At 40.9% G+C, this 24359-nt stretch overlaps 1 protein-coding gene across 2 annotated transcripts; it reads right to left on the reverse strand.

The window, feature by feature from the left end:
- Nucleotides 1-3313: 3313 nt before the first annotated feature.
- Nucleotides 3314-24228, reverse strand: LOC139718243 (uncharacterized). 2 transcript variants are annotated; one of them, XM_071629725.1, is made up of 8 exons: nt 22805-24228; nt 18399-18697; nt 10272-14313; nt 8999-9169; nt 6664-6757; nt 5841-5959; nt 4470-5444; nt 3314-3446 (listed from the first exon to the last, which is right to left on the reverse strand). In XM_071629725.1, the coding sequence occupies exons 1-7, from the start codon at nt 24146-24148 to the stop codon at nt 4476-4478; spliced, it is 7038 nt and encodes a 2345-aa protein (XP_071485826.1). In that variant the 5' UTR covers nt 24149-24228; the 3' UTR covers nt 3314-3446; nt 4470-4475. The 2 variants fall into 2 exon arrangements, with proteins under 2 accessions (XP_071485826.1, XP_071485825.1); XM_071629724.1 differs by lacking the exons at nt 3314-3446; nt 4470-5444; nt 5841-5959; nt 6664-6757; nt 8999-9169 and adding an exon at nt 9701-9751.
- Nucleotides 24229-24359: the final 131 nt, after the last annotated feature.

Raw genomic sequence — 24359 nt, forward strand, 5'->3', positions numbered from 1 at the left:
TGCAAAGACAGCTCCCCTGATTGACATTATGTAGGCCCTATTGTATCACTAACTTTTTAACGCTGACTTCCTAAAGCATGTACATGTATTTACATGTTTTAAAATAACTCAGGGAAGTAACTGATTTCTCGGTTCTCACTTTCCATTTTGTTGCCAGTTAAGTCACTAACGTAATGCATAAAACACACTGTATGCATAATGAATAAGCAAAACTGGATATGTTTTACATTCAGGGACACCATACAAGCATTACATGGTACACATGTTAAGCAAAGATGACGGGCTCTTGAAGATTAAGTAAATGTTCAGTTTACGATAACTTGCCAACTAGTATTGGTGTGGATGACAACACGATGGAACAGTTCAATATCATAAAACATAATTGAGAACATTTGTTCTATCTCTTTACCACTCTCATTATGCCATCACAAGATAAAGCATGTCTCTCACACTTCATTCAGAGTAAACAGTTTTTATGTTGACATATGATGTACATACACTGTACATGTATCAACAAATGACATTTGATCTCAGTTTGTGTTGAATTGTGTGCATATGCCATATAAATTTGCCTTGTACAAGGAAATGATGGCTTTGAGGATCATTTGTGTACAATTAGTGTAAATGTTTAATTTTGTGGCTGCTCATGTCTCATACAGGCATCTCATCTAAGTGAGTTGGGCAAATTTACAGAATGTGCAGACATGAAATGGAACAGCCATGCTCACATACTGTACATACAAAGGGTGTATGGGCACAGAAAGCAAGAGATTCTCCAAATTCCACACTGCACAGGTGTGAGACTTGTTTGTATCAATGGACATCCACTGATAAGTGATTATCGCTAACCAGGGCCTGTAGTCCAAATGGTAGACAAATAAATGTTTGTTGTGTTTAAGAACCCTATGGCCAAATGCTCACGTCTCAAAGTCATACATCTATACAACATATGATTATAAAGAACAACCCTTGTGTCTGAAAACAGCAGTGTCCTCAATGCTTGTGACTCGCCCAAAGTATGCGGCCCTTGAATGATGCAACGACGTGCCTTCCCTCAATATTTCCCCAAATTCCCAAACTAGACAACTCAAATCAAAGCACCAAGATGCAAAAACATTGGCAATACAAACATGCATATTTACAGCACATGATTACAAAATTCTGACAAAAATTACATACAATGTAAAATGATGCTCCAAAAATGCTTCATCCATGAATGTCTTCCAATTTCCTGAATCCGAGTTTACTACTAGGAGTGACTCCTGTAAACATTGATATTTTCACGCTATTACTTTTTTGCGCTGAGAGGTTAAAAAACATATTTGCGGGTTCTTGAATTCGCACTGTGCAAATGCTTACTTGCATTTCTTTATGCAATTCACAAAAAAGAAAAGACTCCAGGCATGAAAATTACTATGCTGTCCGATTCATATCCATACAAATGTACAGTCTGCACAGAAACTACTCGCACACCAGTACATACATGCGCACAAATGAATACTACATTTGTACTACTAACAAGGGCACATGTGAGCACGCACACACATGCGCACATACACAAACACACACTCGTACTCGTACTCGTACGTCATAACTGACGAAACACATGATTTAGCCCGTTTAACAGAGGAAATTGCAAAGATAGTTTTGCGGCTTATAGAATTCGTGCTAGCCAAAAGTAGTGCGAAATATGTGAAAATTAATGTACTACTAATATTTCAAGTTTACGGTAGTCTGAGGATTCAACATTGAACATATTGTTAGAAATAACACTTCAACATGGGCACATTGCTATTTACAGTAAAGCCGAAAAACTGAGAATAGTTGAGACTGGCTATAGCACAGCTCCTATCTTAGCGTGGAATCAAAGATGGCAGGTTAAAATAGAGAATGAAATGTGACCAGACAAAGGAAACAACGCTTTCACGTGTATGCATTTTATCAGTCTTCATAGTTGCCATTAAATCACAGCTAAATTCCTTTCTTTTGAAAGAGAGTTTATATTCCGTGAAGTCACTTGAAAATTCACTGCACCAGGATACATCAGAATTGGTGTCCATTGCGACTTCCTGCACAGCTCATTAGTTAACCCATTGAGGACATGCTGATTTTGCTACAACATGCATTTCCCATAGACACCTGCCCGAGTATACTCGGGACTAGTCTTCAACGGGTTAGACATACTTGGCCACCTCCACTGGAGGTCACAGGTCAGCTCAAACATCTCGGAGGTGGTCCCCCAGGCTATGCAGTAAACAAACTATCCAGAGTGCTTCTCAGTCATCCACTGCAGAATTCAACAGCACAGATTTCTCTTTCCTGTGATATTGCCAATGCATATCCTCTTCTCTGATGATTCCGTGTTATATACCAGCAACACAAGGATATGGAGTATCAGCTGAAACCATGCTTGAGAAAAAGCCCATTGCCAGCATCAAGATCATATTTTCAATGCACATGCAAAAATCATAACTCTTTGTCTTCTTCTACAAATATCCTGGTACAAGTGTAGTACAGTGTACGAGAACTAAATAAGAAAAAAGGAAAAAAAAAAAGAAAGTGCTTCTGCCAAACAAATGCTGTGCAGCAGAAAGTGTACACAAGTTTCTAAAGTGGAGAAAACTATATACACACCTTATAAGCCAGAGGAGGAACCTTCTTTATGCAGGCAAGACATAATAACTTTGGTCTTGTCAAATTCAATGCATTATGTAGATAAAACCTTTAGTGTGCATTTTACTTTCAAAAATCTTGGCTCCTCGCAAAATTTGTGAAAGTTTCATGCATGCAAAAATTTCTGCTTTTACAGTATCGTTAATCAATATATCAACAGCGCATTTTTTTTTAAAATGCCAGTTAGGGGGGAGGGAATATAACATTACACAACATACAATGCAACTAACAGCCAACTTCAGCCAGTGTATCTGTTGGCTTAAAAAAACAAATACTAAAAATCTGCAATTTTTGTTTTATGAGAAATTCTGAGGAACAAAGTTCTTCATGAATTCCCTTAATTGATCTTTAATATTTTTTTTTTGAATTTCAAAATGCTGCAAATTATACACTAATACCCTAAAACACTTATACCAGCCACTGAGTTCCAATACAAGTTGAGGAGCTTTTAACTATCATATGTGTACCGTGAATCAGTTGATGGTTCATGGTGATTATACGAACCTCTTTCAACTTTGTCAACTTTGACGGGAAGTGCTCCAAAAGCAACAATACGCCATAGGGTGAATCTCATCATACAGTCACTTGGTGATATTAACATTGTGTAAATATAAATGAAATGCTTCCTATACAGTGCCATGACTTGGGCAAACAGAATATAAGTGGGTCCTGCGTAAAAATATCAAATATCCCAAAATGGGATGTTGTTGTTCAGAAGAGTCTTAGTTTCTGTGTTGATGTCTCCCTTGAGCCAGTCCATCACCTCATGTCATCTGAAATTATGCATAAATAGACGAAAAAAAGAAATTTGAGATGACTAAAATAATGTCTGGACAATATATGCAAATGATTACCCCATTGACAAGAAAATCTAATTTATGGTAAGGCTATTTCAATCAAACGTGTTGGCTGATTTCACCTTTCTCAGAAATACGTGACATTTTCTACATGTAGTCTCTGAGAACTTGAAGGAAGTTGTTCACACCTGCAAAATGTTTGAAATGGGGGAGAGTTGAAGAATGCTGCAAGGTGTAAAATCAATAAACTATTAATTTACACATATGTAACCTTTCTTCCCGATAGGCTTGTCTTAGCTGGACACGACAACCTTGTTAAAGCTCCTATACCATTTTTTTATTGACACCTGTGTTATTTCAAAATTCTACATCTGTTCAATATTTGCAACATAAGAATAGGGCACGATGTTTGCCTTCTTTTTATATACAATATTTTGTGTTTTCTAAAGTAGCATTCATTATTTTTCATAACTTATAACTTAGCAACATGAATAACATATATCTCCTTATACATTTTCAAACACCTGCCTCACATTCTCACACAGCTTTATAAAAAGTCTTTGCTTGTTTGTATAATCTTACCAGTAATTACTTTTTTAGCTCTACTACTTTGACTTTACCCAAATTATCCATGACTATCATGTTATCATTTGTTTTGTATTACCCCTTCTCTCAAAGCCAACATGAACATGGAGCATACAATCAGTTGCTTTTAAACTAATGGCATGCTGTGCTCTATACAAACAAAACCTGCTTCTGAATGAGAAACGAACAATTGAATACTTGTGTTAGGTAGCCAAACTGAGATTTTCACAAATCGATTTACGGGATCTTGTCTATGACAAATGAAGCAAATGAAGACATTGCTCAGAATGATACACCTACAATGACATAAATAGAGTTGATCCCAATGTAGAGTCAGAGTCAGACTTAGAGAGAAAGATTGTGAAAGAGGAAGACATGAGGAAAAATACTCCCACCCACAAATATGACGCTTACTTGCTTTCACTCCCCAAGAGGTGGTGGCGGTGGTATTGGAGCTGGCAAACTACTGGTGTCTGCCTGTGCACCTTCACTACCTGGTACAGCTGGCAGCTCTTCCGGCTCCTCGTCCTCATCCGATTGTTCCTCCTGGCCTTCAGCTACTTTAGTAGTTTCCTCACTTTCTTCTTCCTTACCTTGGAAGGCACTGGCAATGTCGCTTTCCTTTAACACAAACTTTGCGGGAGCCTCCTTGTCTGCTTTTTTCAGCTTTGTCTTCCCAGCAATCTCTGCTGCCTCCGACTTGTCACTGATAACTGGCAGTGCCTTCCCGCTGGCACCCTGGAGGAATGCATCGAGGTCTGAAGATGGAGGAGCCTCAGGCTCCTTCACTTTGCGTGTCGGCCTCTTCCCAATCATTGGCATCTGCCGCTGGACCAGGGTTGTCGACCTTACAGATCTGCTCCGGAGTACGGGCGCCTCAGTCGCAGGTGGCGTGGTGACAGTGGGCGATGTTGATGGCGCGGCTGTTGTGGCTGGGGTGGCTGAAGACGCTTGAGCGTTCTTCCCGCGGAGCAGAGCTGTCGGGATCAGGCGCTTGGCGCTGCTTAGCTTGATGCTCAGTTTGTTGACATCCTTCTTTGCAGGTGCAGCCGTATCCGTGTTGCCACTACCTGCATCCTTCCTGAGCTCAAGGGGTGGTGGCATTGTGTCGGCAGTCCCCTTTACAACAGCCTCTGCAGGCTTCTCCCTTGTGAACTCAAATGTCCCAAAACCATCCTTCTGCTTCCTTGTAACTTTAACATCTGAAGATTCCTTCTTGAGATGTTTAGCCAAATCCTGCACATCACTACTGTCTTCAGCTTTTCTCTTGGTCCCTTTCTCCCCCTCTTCTTCCTTGTCTTTGCCAGGACCAGACTCCTGGGAGTTAAGGGATGCTAGTTTTTCCAGGTCGAGCTGCTTTTCGTACTGTTTGTGTTCGTCAACAAATTTCTGAAATGTGAAGAACCAAGAAATGATTTCCCTAAGAGTTAAACGAGCTGCATTTTCTAAGTTACTCATATTCATGAACATAAACAAACTTGAACAACAAAACATAAACCATGCAGACCATATCAGTTGGCTTAAAGTAAAAAAAAAAAAATTTCAACACACACTCCTTGAAACCAAAGAAACAGGGGGAAGAAATGCACCTAGAAATCTCACTCACCTATTTGGAATAAAAATTTCTCTAGCCTGATTAGTTGTTGGAATTAAAAACAATAAAATGAAAAAAAAATATTCCAGTGCATACGTGCTCTGACATGATGCAAAGCATTTAGCACTAATATTCTGTTCATACATCCACTTCGTTGCCCCATCTTAAGTTGTACAAAAGACATAACATACGTGGTATGCCAAGTTGTGACTTGGGCTCTTCATGTGCTCGGTCCCACACACGCCATCACCGTAAAACTCCTTGCAAAGACGACAGTAGAATCCATTCACTGGCATCATGAACTCCCCACCTGGATGAAAGCAACAGCAACATTGTAGTACAAGCCAGTTTAGTCACATTGACAGTATGAAACACTACGAGCACTCAGAGCACAATTCTTGCACTCTTCTTAATGGGAGAAAATAAAAATGGTCTTATTTATCCAGGGTAGCCTCTTCAGTGTTGCCGCTGCTCTACCAGAGGGCCCTGTCCTTATTATTACCCTAGCGTTGCCAGGTACCCATTTATACACCTGGGTGGAGAGGGACATTGTGGGTAAAACATCTTGTCCAAGGACGTAAGCGCCGAGCGGGACTTGAACTCGGGTCCTCCAATTGGGAGGCGGAGTCTCATCCACTATGCCACAGCGCCCCCACAGATTTTGGTAAGGACTACTTGTTGTGGCATGCATGTTGTGGTCATCTTCCATTTTCTGGAAGAGGGTGTGCAACATATGGGTGATGCTACCAGAAATGGAGAACTTACCCGCAGTTTGAGTTTATCTTCAAGATTTGTGATGCATGTCAAGATATTTTGGAGAGCAAGAATCCCAAATGATGTCTCCAACACAAAATGCTCTCTGAAACATGCCAAAATGAAATACCAATACATATAATTTGTGCTAGGAATTGAGATAGATGCTTCTTAAACATTGACATAAAACACAACTTGATGGCAGGATTGAAGTAGCCAACAAACTGAATCTTCCTTCATCCTCGATGTTGAGTGCATCACCTTTGACAGGGGCTTGAATCATGCCCTCGGTGGAAGCTTCCTTGCTGGATTTGAGATCACTAGGCATCCACGGTCGGTCCATTGGATCCATTTGCTGAAAGACATAGAGGATGGGAAGGCATCACTTTTAAACGATGCAAATCAATCCACATGGGGACAACAACTTTTAGCTCGCAACCTACACAAGAAAAACTTGTTACATGGACTGTCCTAATTGGCCAATTTCACAGATTTTCTCTGCTAAACAAAGATTTCTTTTATCGATTACTTGAGTACAATTAATTTGTGCTCCTCTGACTTCACATCTTCCAACAATCTCATCATAAATAACCACTTATTACTGAAGGATGTATCTGAGCCGAGTACTAAACAAATGTAGCTTTTTGGACAGACTGACCTACATACATAAAGATCCTTTACAGGAAACAGTCCAGAGTTCATCAGCATTGAGTGCAAAACTTGGGTGATCTCTCAAAATGCTAGCTTTTAACATGGATACCCCTTCAAAGGCTCCCTCAAACACTTAAAAAACAAATTCCACCACCTTTCCACCAACAACAACAAATGGTGAACACTGCAATGACAGCATGTTATCATATTCTGCACCTGTTGGAGACCTTTCGCATTGTCACATAAAAGTAGGTTTTACATGAATGGGTCTGCTTGCATGTCATTCTGTCTGGCTCAGGAAGTGTGAATTCAGGAACATAAATATCATACAGAAAAGTACATACCACAGCATACCTGATTGATGCAGTGTGTTGCCTACAAGTATCTACAAAATGTAGGTGAAATCTCTTCTTTTTCCTTTGAGGGTGGGGGTAGATGCATTTGATACTCTCTACTAAATCTAGACTGTGCATAGTTAAGATAGTAACACTCTCTTTGACATACTTGAGAGCAACATCCATGACAAGACTAGTTCTTTGTAAGTATCACAGTGACTCACGTTGCTCTTTAGATATATGGTATTATTTTCACAAATGATGCACCACATGACCTGTGCTAAGCAAGAATGGTTTCTATGCTTACGGAATAGTCTACAGCACAAGTCCAGCTCAACACAAATAAAAATGATGTCAAGGCATACTCAGTATCGTTCCAAAGTATCTAATGTCACCATTACGATTGCCCGAGTGCAGATGACTGAAAAGTATATTTGCTACTGCATGGATTACATTTCTGTCCCAGTTCTACAGGTACATTTACTGAAAAATATACTCCACTTTTTTATGTCATCTATTTCGGAAAATTGCTAATAAAGTGAAGATACCTATCATCTATGAAAGAAAAAATTTGGCGACTGTGAACTCTATGATTTTCTACAAACTACGATATAAAACTTACTTGATATAGTATCTTCATGATAAACTAGCTATGTGTCATGTACTACATACAAAGTGTATCCCGGAAAATAAACGCTCAGTATACCATGTTTCGCGGATCTAAGGCCCAGTGATGCAAGAAAGAATGCAAACGTGGAAACTCCAGTATGCATTACTCAGAAGCATAACTGGTATTTAGATTCAACAAATTATACGGGATCAAGCTTGCAAGGTCACCTGTCACTCTATGTTCAAGGTGACTTTGCTAAACAGAGATAAAAGTTAAACATATGAATTTTCTGATTCGTCAGAACTGGACATTATATAAGAAAGTCTAGGAATTTCAAAGTTTCATGTGTTTTTATGAACAGTGATATCGATCACAATGAGATGAGATGATGTTGCTGCCATAGATATGTCTCCCACTGACTGGCAAAGATATTCCTCTACAAATGAAAAGGATATATCATATACTTTGGATCAATTACTCCTTCAGTATGTGTTCATAAGTTTAGCAATGAGGACTTAACAGAGGGAGGGGGTTATAGTTGCTTTGGTGGAATCTTAGATATTTTTTATGCACAAACCAATAAAAGAGTTGCGAGATGATGGCACTGTCATCACATCAAATTTCCACATCTGATTGTGACTGATAAATCACTGTTGTAGAAAAACATGTCATGCCTTTAGAATTCCATGACTTTCACTAACTTTAGATTTTTCTGAAACTTGACCAGCTTTGTTTCTTGGCTTTACTCTACATCGACTTGAAAGTGCTGTAGCATTTCACTGCTAGACTTCCTTCAGTTCCATTATCATGCAAATTAAAGGTATACTCACACACAAAACTTGAAGACAAAACCTCCACGATGGGACTCTCTCTCTCTCCACTCTGAGATCACCAACTGCGAGTGACCAAACACCAACATACAGAGTCAGGCACACAGTCATCCATTGTGCAGTCTTTTTGTCATATTTTTTATTTTTTTTTATTTTTTTTTGCTCCATACCTTCACATGCTTCTTTGAGTGCAGGTGAATGAAAAACTCTTCGAGATTGGGAAAGGACTTCTGGCATGTCCTACACCAGTGGTCGCCGTTGTCAAAGTATGCAAACTTAAAGCGTGCCTTGCTCTCCGGGCGCTCTTCCACTGATTCTCGCTTGCTCTGTGAAGTTGAGGCCTGTACGCATTGGGACGCGATCAACATTAGGGGAGGGGTGAGGGGAGAAATAAGAAAAGAAAAAAGGCTTGTTTGGTGACTGGAAGTATGAGGAAATGGTTAACTGAAACACGGTAAGTCTGATCTGAGGATCACCCCAATTTTAGGAGAATGTTAACATATCTAAATTATGTCTGTGAAGATTGCTTTTCCTTCTCAGAAGAAAGTGAAGTGCTTTGCCTGTCAGACACATGCACAAGGCTGACATTAGCACCTTGTTCACAAGTGATGAAAGGAAAAATTCCATGCCAATCAGCCAGACTTGCAATTTGGATTTAGGATATATGCCAACAGTCTATCTTTCTTGAGCAAAGTTCTCCTTTTTTAATAAGAAACACAAAGATGAGCTTTCAATTCCCAAACACATACTCCAAAGCAGGGTGATCCTACATCTTACAAATCAATACATCCAAGCCAACAAAGTCTATTCTTCAGTCATTACCTGTAATGTGTCACAACTTCAGCACTTGGGTGGCAAGATCACCTTATTACCTTGTTTCATATCCACCAGCCAGCACTTCTCATAAGTCTTCGTTGTACTAGCTTCTTGACAGATGAAGAACAAACATTCATTGGTTATGTTATGAAACTGATTGAATGAAAAACAATTTGGTACACAAAATATTAATCAAGATTTTTCCTTCATAAGATCACCACAGTGGTCGAGGATTATCCAAAAAAAAAATTACATTCTTTATCCTGGTACATGCATACAATATAATTTGATTCACAAACCCTCATAAGTATTTCTTTGGTGTGGAAATGGACAGAATATCTTTTCACCCTTGCATTACACCATCCTGCCTTACAACTAGAATTCAAATCCAATGGTCAGTACAACTGCTTTATGTGCAAGTGTGTGTGGGTGCGTCATCCAATAGAGCACATTACTCTTTCTACTATAGCAAGTATAAGACAAAAACTACGCAAAGCAGCGCTCAATATTAAATAAAATCTCTGATATAATCTTCAGAATCACAATGGTAGTGTGATAAATGTTTATCAGAGTTGGAGAAGGATCCACGAAGGAAAGTTATGCTGTTGTTGCAGTTTGAAATCTTACCTTCCCTTTCTCCCTGTCCCTGTCTCTGTTTCTGTCACGGTCTCTCTCGTCCCTACTACTGCCAGATCTCTCTGTGGACAAGCTTCGCCTCTCCATTTCTCCCCGGTCTTCCAGTGTCCGGGTGCTGTAAGCCTTTCTCAGCGACCGGATCTCCTCAACTATCTCCTCTTGGAGCCTGTTATTCTTCACCAACAGAGGATCTTTGTGGCCATCCTTCTGGTGCTGCTTGCGTCTCATCAGCTCACCCTGCTGCTTTCTCAATATCGACAGCTCTTTTTCAAGGACATTGAGCTGCCTCTGGTACTCTTCCTTCTCTTTTCTCAGTCTGTACTGGCGCTCCTCTTCCTCTTTCTTAAATTTGTACATTCGTTCCTCTTCCTTCCTCTGCTCTTCTCTTCTCCTAGCTTCCCTCTCTCTCTGCAGTTTCTCCTCCTCCCTTCTGATCTTTTCTTCCATGGTCTTGAGAGCTACCTCCCTCATGAGCCATTCCTGCTCCTTTTTCAGCATCTCATGGCGGCGTTTTTCTTTTTCTTTCAGCATCCGCTCCTGGTATTCAGAGCGGACTTCCTCTTCAATGCGCTTTCGCTCTCTGGTTTCCCACTCCCGCTGGCGGAAGTATTCCTCTTCATATCGGTGTTCTTGTGGCTCATGCCACATCTTGGTGGATTCCTCTCTGGTAGTATGCCTGCTCCCTTCATAGGAATATGGCTCATCTTGCCCTTGAGGCAGCAGAACGATGCGTCGATTTGGTTTGGTATCTGAAGACATGGTTTCCTGAGCAACCTCTATCTTTATGTTGGCCAGATCCGAATACTGTGAGCGTTTGCGTGATGCCTCATGATCTAATTCATCATCACTTACAGGTTCCATTATTGGGCTACCTGAACTTGCTTTGGAGGACCTGTAAGGTTTTTTACCATCTTCCCTGTCAAACTCTCCTCTTTTAACCTTGTCTGTATATCCATCATCACTTCTGGGTTTGGCCCCTTTGCCTTCCACATACTGAGTAATGCCTCCACTTTTCTTGGATGGCAGGTGGCTATCTTCTTCCCTAGGCAACTTCTCTGCTGCAGTATTAATCTTTTCCCCTACTTTTTCCTTCTTCTTTTTCTTCACATCTCCTTTATCTTTCTTTTTCTTTTTCTTACCAGGCTTAACCATCTCATCTGGAGCAGGTGTTGCAGGAACTTGTAATCCAGTGACAAGAAATGATGCAGTTTGATTTAAGCCTTCTAACTTGTAATCAGCACTAGAAACAAGAGGGTCAGAGGCACTCTGTGCTTTTATGTCTGCTTCCGATCTTTGCACTTCAAGGAACTGTGAGATAGCACTTGCATGTTTACTCTGTGATTCCTGCACTGTCTCTTGCCCGGCCTTGATCCCTTTTTCTTTTTCTATTGCCACTTTTTTGGCCATGTCAAAATCAAAACCAATAGCTGTGAGAATATTTTGGATCTGTGTAGAATCCATTGTTTGTTGCTGTCCTGTAGGTTTGGTCTCTGGGACATATTCTTCCTGAGATGTAATAGGTACTTGCTCTACATACTGCCCTTGACCTGGGAATGAAGTATGCACTTGCTGAGCCTGATTTGCGGCAAATGGTGGCTGAGCTGCTGAAGGCATCTGATCATAGCCCCCCTGGCTTTGTGCAGGCTTTGTCTCACCATATAGGAACTGGTCTTCCTCTTCAAGCGCATTCGCTTGTCCTGGTTGTGGCTCTGACAGAAATGGTATTTCCTGACTGCGTTGAAATCCCAGCCCGCTTTGCAAGGTTGTTTGAGCACCAAACAATCCTGACAGAGGATTACTTTGTGGCAGTTGCTGCTGCTGCAGCTGGGGTGGTTGTTGTGATTGTTGGGTTCCAGCTAGTACAGCTGATAGCTCTGGTGTGAGCCTGACTCCAGACTGCTGAAGAATTGTAGACAAAGTATTATTGGTCGATTGTGAAGCTGGTGGATATGTGTCAGCTGCTTGATTTCCAAGTCCAGGAATCATTCCTACATTTGTTGATGATGCTGCACCAAACCCATCAACTGAACTGCCAAAGGTTCCTCCTGCTGCAGATGGAATGCCTGCAAATCCTGGAAGAGAGTGCTGATTTCCACCAAGAACTCCGAGCAGTGAAAATGTGTCTGATGCAGTTGATGCAACTGTACTATCACCTCCTAAACCAGGAATCCCCATGCCACCTTGTGCACCAAAGAAACCTGCACTCTGTTGTGGTTGTTGCTGCTGTTGCTGCATTTGTTGCTGAAGTAAATACTGTGGCTGCTGTTGCTGAGCAGCACTCACTGCAGTGAGCAAAGATGCCACTGACTGAGAGAGCGGTTGGCTGCTTTGAGGGGCCAAAGTTGATAAAAGCGATGTCAACTGTGTCAGATCTGGACCAACATCTTTGGCGACGTCTCCACGGGCTGTCTCTGAAGGAATGGAAACTGGAGTTGTTTGCTCCTGCGAGACAGGTGGTGCTGTCCCCTTTTTCTTCAGGATTGATTTTAAAGGTTTGGCTGTCGGAACAGGCAGCAAATTTGGCTTTACAGCAGGTTCTGATGTTGCTGTAACTGTAAGAGGAGGCATGTCAAGTATAGGACCACTGTAAACCTTGCTTTTCATCGGCTTTGTTAACTGCTTCAAGCCAAGAGGATCGTTAAGTCCACCTCCCTTAGCAAAAACAGATGGTTTTGCTGGTTCACCTAGATTGGCATCTTTGACCTCTTCCTTGGATGGGGTGCTTGGTTTTGGCATCAATTCACCAGTAAAAACATCAACTTCTCTTGATGCAACATCTTCTGGCTGCTTACCATTATCCGGTTTATCATCTGTAATGGCTTTATCTTGTCTGACTTCTTTAGTGTCCTTTACATCAATGCCTTCTTTGGCAACTTTTTGATCAGATGCAATCTCCTCAGGTTTAGAGATCTTGTCTCCTTTTCCTGCAGATTTAGAGTCCTTTTCCTTTGACTGACTCCTACTTCTGCTGCTGGAGCTGAAACTTGATCTGGAGTATGAGCTAGATCTAGATCTTGACCTAGACGAAGATCTTGAGGAACTCCTTGAGCTTGACCGACTGCTGCGAGATGAATAACTAGATTCCCGACTTCTTCGCCTTTTGTGCCGAGAGTAGCGCCTTTCCTTAGACCTTGAGCGGGAGCGTGATCGAGACCTCCCTCGCCTTCTGTCAGTGGGCCAGTATGTCCTACCCCTGCTACCTCTACCACCTCTGGTATAGTGGTACTTATCATGATACCCTCGCCCTCTACCACGCACAATGAACCTACCCCTACCAAATGTGTACGGAGAAGACCTTCTCCTATGATGTTCTCTGCTATCTGACCTTGACCGTGACCTTGAATCTGATCTTCGTCTTCTATCGTCTCTCCTATGTTCATGCCTGTGCCTTTTCTCACTACGATCTCTGCTCCTACTACGCCTGTCCCTGTGTCTATCTCTATCTCTACCTCTATCTCTATCTCTATCTCTATCCTTGCTCTTTTTCTTTCTCTCCTCTTTTTGCATCCTGCTTTCACTTTTTTGGTCCTCTTTTGCATCAGGTGGATCTTCCCTTGGTGTAGCTTTTTCTGTACTACTGGAAAGAGCTTCCAAGCTTTTCCTTGCTGTTCCGGGATTATTGTACCTAATATCCTTAACTATTTGACCAACATGCAATGATGGGTCACGCTTTTTGACAGGCTTAACGGGTTCCACTTTGGGCTCAGGTGGTAGAGGTTTAGGCAAGAGTACTATGTGTTTGTCTGAACTCTCTTCGTCACTCTCCCACTTCGATTTTGGAATGGTGACTACAGAAACAGCTGGTTCCTTGCTATCCTGATCGGGCTCCGAGGATGGAGAGACATCATCAAGGCCACCAGAGCTTGGGGCTTGGGGTTCATGTACCTCAGCCTTCGTCACATTTGACTGCTCTTGAACTTCTGAGTTATCTCTGGGTTGGGATGGACCTGATGGCCTCTGGTCATCTTCTGGGTTGTCTCGTTTTGTCTGGAAGGTGATGACGAGGGCTTCCTTGGGCTCACTGACGTTCATCCTGAAAGCAGAATTAACATTAAAGATAAATATCTAATTCTTCATGGGAGACTGAGTTATTACAATGGATTTCAGAAAGGTACCACATATTCTAGGTATCACACTAATGGTCTATATTTGTGTGTGGGGGTAGGGTAGGGGATTAGAGTCCAGTTCATGATCTGTAAGACTGTGAAAATTTGAAGTAACAATAATTTTCAATGTTGTAACAAAAGTGTACATGATGGCAGCTGTCTCATTGTTGCCTGGCTATTTCAGTTGTGACTGCCACTGCAGTAACTCTGTTCATGTCTTTGGTCACTTTAAAAGAATTCTTACAATATGTGATTTCCTTCTACAACTACTCACCATTGCACTCTTAACCCGTTGAGGACGGAATGATTTTGCTATAACATGCATTTGTCATAGACACCTGCCCGAGTATTCTCTGGACTCGTCTTCAACTGGTTAAGGTGTCAAATTCTGTGCAACATTGTGTAATATGACTGTAATTTGGCATGAAATGCAGGGACTCGTTGCCTAACATGCTGTACTTTGAGAAGAAAAAGGTTATGCAGCAGTAAGGAAGAACTCATGCCTTCATTTCATTCCATAGTTGGTGAGGTTACAATTTGACTACACATATTGCTCGGCCTGTAGAATGGCTGAAGTCAAGCTTTTACAATTTTATGATTCTGCATACCCAGTACCTGAAGTGCACTCAAGAAAACATGAACAGACATTGCTCAAAGTTAGCCAATTACAACTATGAAAGTATCTTGTCCATGAGTTAGCAATGGAAATAGTGACCATCACTGAGCATCAAATCAATGATGCTGACAGAACTACAAACACTTTGTAGAGCATGATAGGTACATGTATCAATGAGTATGTGTACAACTACAAACTATTTCATATAGCGAAAGTGTGTGGAATACTACTACCAGTATGCAGATATTACCTTGATAGAGGTGAAGTATAACACCTTTTATATCCCTCGCAAATTATTTCTTGTCCTGTGATTGGTCGAGAGCACTGAAAGCGACAAAAACACGTTTCTACCATGAAAATCCTTGTTCCATCAATCTTACTAAAAACCCTATCAAACTGGTGATGCAGATATCTGGTGTACGTACCGTGTGTGTGCTCAGTGGTAGCGCGTAATGAGTTTGCAGATGGCGCGCATGTCTACTAATGTACAGTGTATACCAGTACTTAGCGGCCGAGTGCGCAGTTGTTTCTTGATAAAACACATGTACGTGCTGGCCTCCCCAAGCATGACTGACTGTGAATGACTTGTCAAAAAGAGTAAAGCAAGGAGGATGCTGTAAAGGGTAAATTACAGAATACCGGCAGCCAATCAATCTTTAATTCATTGGGAGGGATATAAAACAAATATACCAGGCAATTGTTCGAGGCACCAGTTGAAACTATGTACATCTGGTGACTTCAATAGCACCATTTTCTTCGGGGCTGTGCCCCTCAGAAAATAGTACTATTGAAGTCACCTCATGCACATTCAGTATAGTTTCAACCACAGCCTCTCAAGCCTGGTATATTTGCATAACATCCCTACCAATATTTAAGTGTACAGTGCTTAACCACTACTCATGAATCGCTTTAGCAAGAATCCACTTAAATGAAAAAAAAATTGATGTAACAAATTTTTCACATTATTTTCACCACTTAATCAGAACTATGAAGAACTTTATCAGGACAAATCTGGCTGAAACACTTCCATTCTTCATCATTTATTTCTAAAAATAATATGTAAATCCTTGAAATAACAGCAGGGATTTCATTTCCTCACAAGAGGGATTATTTTCTAACCAGTTCCTGATAGCTTATGTTGACTGCAGTCTAAACATTTGCCATTCTAATTCAGTGAGATGAAGCGCAGAGGCGGTCATCTTATTGAGCGTCGTCAGCTACCATTCATGCATTTACACTGTACCACCCCTTCAGTGTATGTGATACAGAGAGTCATCCTTCCCGCGTGCGGCTCATACTCTCCCTGTTCGTGCAAAGTACAATATGCTTGCAGTGTGTGTGTGTTTGTGTGTGACAGCATAATGAGGGGGCATGAATATGAGGAAAATGTGTTCGTACGATCATTGCAATCAGTGTTGTCGTAATGTGCATGTTGTAAACATGCTATAACAGCATGTGGAACGTGGAAGTTAGCATAGCTGACTCTTTTTATGTATCATTAGGGTTCTGAGGCATCTTAAAGCCAAAACATAGTTCTGGTACGCCTGCAAAAGTTGTCAAATTTTGCTCCCAAATGTGAACGTATGCCTAGGAAATGTGTGGAATAACGCTGTAATAACAAGATATTTGATGGGTAATGACGAAAATGCAAAATATTTACCAAAAAGGTTCAGTCTAAGAACTTACCCGAACGGGGTCAGGCTAAACTCGGACTTGGGGATAACTCAGCCTCGCTTTGACGGAGGGATGAGTTGTATTGGTTGTCCCTCTGGATTGTACAGTGTTGTACTATGGGAGCGGCCTGTATAAACTAGCACTTCGCATTCTGGCTACTCGCAGTAATGGTCTGAGTTGTTAAAACGCGCGCATCAAAAAACCTCTTTGGCGCGCATGCAAAATTAGTGTGCGCCTATCAAGCACCTCTAAAAACAATCAAAGACGCTTGATAAACAACAACAAAAACTTCAAAGACAGCGCGTCTCAGCAACTGAGGTGATGTGTGTATAGGCTTGAGGACCGCACGCTGTCCATTTGTTTTGCACAGGATTAGCACGCACTTTCTTGTCTGTTCAGTTAGGCCTCGTTTGGTATTATACAGTAGAATATGGCGATCACGAACTGCGCGTAAATTGTCTGAAATAGGGTCGAGTTTTCCCTGAGACCGAGTTAGTCTGGATCCTTCTGGAATAAAAGTCGGTTTCCGACTTTTATTATTTTTCTCAAAATACTCCAAAACGACTCATCATCCCGGCAAATCGCGTCAGCCAGGTAAGTTTCTTTGTAGACTCTTTCGATATATTGCAAGCAAATATGAAATGGTGCCAGACGGGTTCTCAAACCCTTACCAAAACTATGTTTCACTATAACTTTATGTACATGTACTTTGAACTCTAAAACAGGTTATTTTGTGGATCAAAATGAAGGAAGGTTGTTTCGATAGCGATGATGCATTTGCCAAAGTTATGAGACTGCTGTGCCCATTCTCATCGCCGTTTTGTGTCTATGTGTACAGCGTGTCGTAGCGCATGTGTACTTGCTGCTGTGGTACTCAGCGGGACTGATTAAATGCACATGGTTTAGAGTACTGCCCATATACTGGGCTTCATGTTGTGTGCTTTGCACTCGTAGGCGAATGTCAGCCACCACTTAAACAGGAGCACCACTTAAATGGGAGAAAAACTTGTCTCCCTGGAAAAGAATGATATCACCACAAATTTGACCCCTTGTGAAATTGTGTGACAAGGTCATTCATTTGCAATATATAACATTTACATTCACAGTACAGGGCATACAGTATTAGTATGTCTGTTTCAGCAATGTGTGCATAAGAGCTAAGAACAATCTGTACATACGTGTACACTTGATGTATAATTATGTTTGTTTGTTTTTTTATGAGAACAAACATATCATCTAGAGTGTAGCTCAGTTGTACTCCACAGGATTTAACATCTTCTAGGCCAATTACAATGAAATACCCACATGAAATGCACTTGCACTTAAATCTCGCCATTTCTATTGCATAAACATCTACACTGGAAATGCAATGATCTACTGGAATAATTGGAGTGATATTGTTAATAAAAGCTTCCATACAAATGTCATTGTTACAGGCTTAATTAGGTCCTTATAATGTACATGCACCAAATATCATGACTGCACTACATGTGTAAGCACAAAAGCGAGAGAACAACTCTAATCTCAAGTCAATATGCTACCGCTTTTCACCAGACCATTTCATAAAAATAGCTATGGTACTATGAACACATATAATGCTCAATTACTGAATTACAGGAGTATGGCTGATGTGAGAAAGATTTCATGATACCTGTGTACATTTCTTGACTTTGACCATAACATTGTCATATCGTTATATGGGGGGGGGGGGGTGGTACTCACTGTTCACTCTGATTCTCGGGTGGTGGAATGTCAGCATATAAGTCAAAGTCCTCATCAGCCACAGGGTTTTGCCTCTTCTTTCTATGATGTGGGACAGGAGCTGGTGTGGGATTTGCACCCTGCTGAGATGTCACAGGTGGTCCCAGGCGTTCAGCAGCACTAGGTGCCTTAGTGACAGGAGGACCCAAGCGGTCCATGGCTGATGCTGGGCCTGGGTCCTGCTGGCCAAGGCACTGGTCATTTGTGACAGTTATCACTAGGGAAGTCTTCGGCTCCAGCTGACTAGGCTTCCCAGGCTCCTGTGAGTTTTATTGTAAACACACAATTTAAGGGCCAACTTGCAAGTGTTTTGCATTATCTCACATTGCAACAGGCATTTCATATACACGTATTCAACTGCACACAAAATGTAAGCTTTTTTTGTTTTGTTTTTGTGGTAGTACTCATGAAATAGAAATACAATGAAGACAATTATTTTTTTTTTCTTGAAGAGTAACCACACATTACTGAAACATACAGTAACTAGAACCGGAATTTGTCAACATTGACAAATTAGGTGATCCGATCTTTTCTGAAATCAATGATTTGAGTCCTTATCCAAATATTCACGACCATACAGGTTTCATCTCCAGGGGCAGATCCAGGAATTCTGTAAAAGGGGGGCGTGACTAATATTTCTAGTGCCACTTCCGGGTTTCATTTCATTGTTTTTCTTTTTATTTCTTTTGTTTTTTACGAAAATTAAAGGGGGGGGGCGTGCGCCAGTTGCGCCCCCCTCTGGATCCGCCACTGATCTGTGTTTTGATTGGACATTGGCCGTGTGATGTTTGGATTCTCATTTAGAATTAGACCTGCCATCTTTGGTACCGAATTCCGTATACACTAACGGAAATGTAGAATGAAGTATATTTGACCTTTGACCTCGCTTTGCACACCCAAGATGGCGTCTGAGCAAAAAGTGATTATTTTATGAAATGATTCTTGTAACATGGTCTTTACGTGTGCAAAATATGGGAAAGATAGGACATGTATTCACCAAGATACAAGATGATACATTTATGACCTTTGACCCTAATTCAAATACCCAAGATGGTGTCCGATCAAGTAGTTGTTATTTTATGAAATAATGAACGTGACATGAACTAAATATTTACTAAATATGGGGGTGATAGGGTATATTTTTCTTGAGTTATTGCAAAGGAAGTTGCAGAAAGAAAGAAATATCTCAATACATCGGAGATAAGCTAATTTCAACCACGTTTTTTGACATGATTCCGTCTTCGCATGAAAAACAAAGGGCACACTAGCTATAGCGCAAAGTCTCAGCTACAACATGTTAAAATCTGGGAGGAATTCACCGAAGGGTAAGTGAGCTAGTGCTCGATAAACACAATCATGTCAATTTTCACATCTAGAAAAATTCCCTCCCATACAGATAACACGTCATAACGAAGATACAGGAAGAAGTACATATGACCTTTGACCCCACTTTGCACAAACAAGATGGCATCTAAGCCAAAAATGTTTATTTTGTGAAATGATCCTTGTAACATGGTCTTTACGTGCGCAAAATATGGGAAAGATAGGACATGTATTCACCAAGACACAGGATAAAACATTTATGACCTTTGACCCTAATTTACATACCCAAGATGGTGTCTGATCAAGTAGTTGTTATTTTGTGAAATAATGTACGTGACATGAACTAAACATGTGCAAAATATGGTGGTGATAGGATATGTTTTTCTTGAATTATTGCAAAGAAAGTTGCAGAAAGGAAGAAATATTTCAATACATCGAAGATAAGCTTTAATTTCAACCAAGTTTTTGGACGTGATCCCGACTCCGTATGAAAAATTGAAGGGCACACTAACGATAGCCCAAAGTCTCAGCTACAACATATCAAAATCTTGGAGAAATTCACCGAAGCATACGTGAGCTAGTGCTCGATAAAGATAGTCATGTCAATTTTCATTTCCATAAAAACTGCACTCCCATACAGATTACACGTAAACTGGTCAAATTTGACAATGTTACTTTTAATCCATTTTTACGAGGTGATGCCGTCATCCAATCAAAATGTTGTTTATATATGACTGAAAGACCATTTAATAAGCTACAACATATTGAAATCTGGACGAAAATCAACGAAAGAATAAGTGAGATACGCTTGAGTGAACTTAAAATTTGATGACGTCATTTTGAAAATTTGCTTTTTTTTACTTTATTAAGAAATTTGATATCTTTTCATCATTTTTCCAGCATCGCCAACCCATGAAATAACATGTACAACTCATCAGCTTTCAGAATATGTAAAGAAAATGGGGGGTCACCGTCCATCCTGACGAGTAAATTCGGATTTAAAATTGGCGGTTTTTTGGCATTGTTGCACTGTATATCGCCATTGACGCGCGCGCGGAATTTCAACTTTGACGGGCCCATATGACGTCATATTGAGTCGGATTGACTTGACACTTGGTAGAAATATTTCTTGACATTTCAGGCATCCGATAAGTGTAAAAAAACGGGAAATTTATATTGCATATAAGCTGTGCGTGCGTATATGTGCGCGCACGTACGCGTCCGTCCAATTTTTTCAATTTTTCAAAAAATGCTCTAAATGGTCTAAAACGTGTGCAAAAAAAATTTGAGCTCGATTTGAGCATACAAATATTTCAACGCGCGCGTACGCGCACGTTTTAAGAGAAAATATGAATTTTGAGAAATTGAGTGGAATGGGCATAACTTGAAATATATGTGACGTAAATTTCATTGAAAAACTCCATTCCATTAATGAGATATGAGTGAGAATGTGTTGTCATATAATGACGTCATAGTGACGTCACGATTGACCAATCACAATGATATATAAAATTTGTCGTCTTTGGGACACGATACATATATGGTATGAGTTTGAAGTTGATACTGTGAGTACTTTCTGAGTAAGTAGATACACAACTTTTGTCCAGAAATAAAGAAAGAAGCGCGTTCTAAAATAAATATGAATTTTGACAATATGAGTAGAATCCGCTTGACTTAAAATATATGTGACGTAAATTTCATGGAAGAATTCTATTCTATTAATGAGATATGGATGAAAATGTGTTTTCATATAATGACGTCATAGTGACGTCACGGTCGACTGATCACTATGATTTTATAAAATTTTTCGTCTTTGGGACATGATACATATATGGTATGAGTTTGAAGTTGATAATCTGAGTACTTTCTGAGTACGTAGATACACAACTTTTGTCCAGAAATAAAGAAAGAAGAAGAAGAAGAACAATGAATCCGTACAGATACAGAAGGTGATCCGAGAGGATACTCGGATCACCTAAAAACGAAATACCGGTACTGTTGATGTTGCAAATATGGGTACCATATGTGACCGTGCACCTCAAAACGAACATAAAGTCGCACACACTGATTTTGCGTGAGGACTGAAAATAAGTGAAATGGGTCAACCTAGCCGAACTTGACTTTTTCATATTTTCTGAAAGAGCGGGTCTTCTTTTACATGATGCTAAAATTTGGTATCATAAAACGGGAAGGAAAGTGTGTCTTTTTTAGCAGTTTATCTCGAACATTTTTGGTAGAATAGTGTGATTATTAAGTGTGTCTTTAGAATCCCTTTTTCATTTCTGAAAAACCTTGTCCACACTCTTCACTTCCAACTCTAATAACTTTTGAAATGATAGTGCTACTGCTTTGAAAGTTATCATTGATTATGGACAGAATGTGTTAATCAGGCATGCTTAATTTCAGTTTAATCTGATAATCCCTTCATTGTTGTTACTCTGGTGGTTTACTTCCTGTTTTTCGTCCCATTCATTGCACAGCCAGCACGGTTTGGTAAAGATTAAGCGCTTGAATAGACACTGTACTTCAGAGCCTCTTTTCTCAGTTCACACTTTTCCTGAGTTTGAGCTTTCTTTCCAATATTTAGATAGGTTAGGAGAGTCCATTTGATTTGAGTTACATCATTTTAAAGCTTAAAGTCTGCTCTTTCAGAATATGGTCTTAACTAAAAATTCATGTCAAGCGACTTTTTGTTTGTTTTGAGGTGCAGGGTCACATATAAAGTGGACTTTCCAAGAATCTGACAGCAAGACAAATGCATGTACAAGTAATTATATAGGTACATGTATGATGGTTCAAACAAATTGTGCAATACTTTTCTCAATTGTTAAAAATCTCAATGTGGTGATATAAAGTTACAATACATGGCAAAATAATCCTTTCCATGGATATGTCTTTACCATCACAGCTTGTGTCCTACATCATCATGTTCATTTTATTACACCATTCTATCAACTTTGCAGAGATATTTCAACAATTTGCACTCAGATATTTAATTTCCTAAACATGTACATAGTGGGTAGAGACCAAACATGACAGAATACCTCTCGAGACGAATCTTGATGATGTGGTGATGGGCGTCGCTGTCGCATCGGGTCGGAATCTGCACTTTCCATGGGATTACTGCTTTGAAGGGCATTTTGATCCTTCTGAAGGGATGAACTCCTAGAACGCGACTCACGTTCTCTTGACAATTCTCCCCTTCTTGACTCGCCCTCTAACTCTGCATCTTCTCGCAATCTGTCATGACCGATGGAGGGCTCTCTAAAATCCTCCCTCCCAGGCCCAGAACTAAAATCATCACCAGGTCGCCACACTTGGTTCTCTTCCCTTTCAAGGCTCCTCTCTCTATCGCTGCCACCAATATGGTCAGGACTGACTAATTCTGTGTCATATCTAGAATCATCAGGACCAGAATTTCTTTCACGACTCCTAGTCCTAGAACTATCATGGTGATCCCTATCTCTTTCATTAATCCTTTCCTGATCTTGGTCATCATATTCAAACTCATCTTCCTGAAAATTGTCAACGGGCACTGGACTCCTACTACGTTCATGTCTAGATCTATGTCTATCATAATCTTGCCTTTCGTCGTCAGCCCTTCCCCTGTCATAAAAGGGATTCTCATCATATTCAGTAGTGGGATAATTTGTGGAAAAATATTCTGGACTCTCATCTGTGGACCTTTTCCCTTCCCTCTCCCGACTGTGTTCCCATTTTCGGTCATCATAGTCCTTGTACTCGGATCTAGCCGTTCTGAATTCTCCAGCAGAGAATGAACTGGGCCTATCCCTATCCCTGTACTCATCATATGCATCTTGATCATATCTTTCGGTTCTTAAACTCATCTGATCATAATCATCAAAGCTACCTCTTGCACTTTCAGGCAACGAGACACCTTTCCCTCGATCAAAGTCCCTCTGTCCCTGACCAAAGTCTCGGGTGGACATGACCTCTTGCATTGCAGTGTCAGAATAATGCCTTTCACCCATACCTCCTCTTTCGCCATGCCCTATGCTTCTCATGTCAATGCCATCCACATCACGTCCTCGACCTCGGTCACTGCGTGGATCTAGCACCGCCGACAGGTGTCTGTCACTGTACAGACTAGGCCCGGCCCCAGGCCCACGTTCGGTGTCGGCTCTCAGTCGAGGATCCGTCATTACCCGCGAGCCTCTACCTTGCCCTCTACTGCCGCTACCAAATCTGTGTGGAGGAGAATCACGCCTGCCGCCAGTATGGGGCTCCCCCGGGCCCGGTTGTTGTGAGCGTTGGTTCTGACGATAAAAATCATCCCCTCGCCCTCTTCCTCTACCTCTTCCTCCCCTCCCTCGAGTTCTTGGGAACCCTCTTCCCCTTACCGGTCTTCTAACAGATCCTCCTCTCATCTTGTGACGATTCACTTTCAAAAGACCATCTCAAAATAACACTAAAGTGGATACGACGTTCAGTTCAGTTCACATGGGGCCACCATTTTGACGCTGTCAAATTACAAACAACAGATGGCGTATGGCAGTTATCCACCACAGAGCCTAGCGCCTTCCGCTCGGTGTCTGATCCACGATAACAATGGGATCATGTCGAGCGACATTCCTCGGG

The sequence above is a fragment of the Diadema antillarum genome, unplaced genomic scaffold, assembly GCF_040938485.1.
Source record: "Diadema antillarum isolate AM-2024a unplaced genomic scaffold, OU_Dant_1.0 scf00000091, whole genome shotgun sequence".
Classification (NCBI taxonomy): Eukaryota; Metazoa; Echinodermata; class Echinoidea; order Diadematoida; family Diadematidae; genus Diadema; species Diadema antillarum.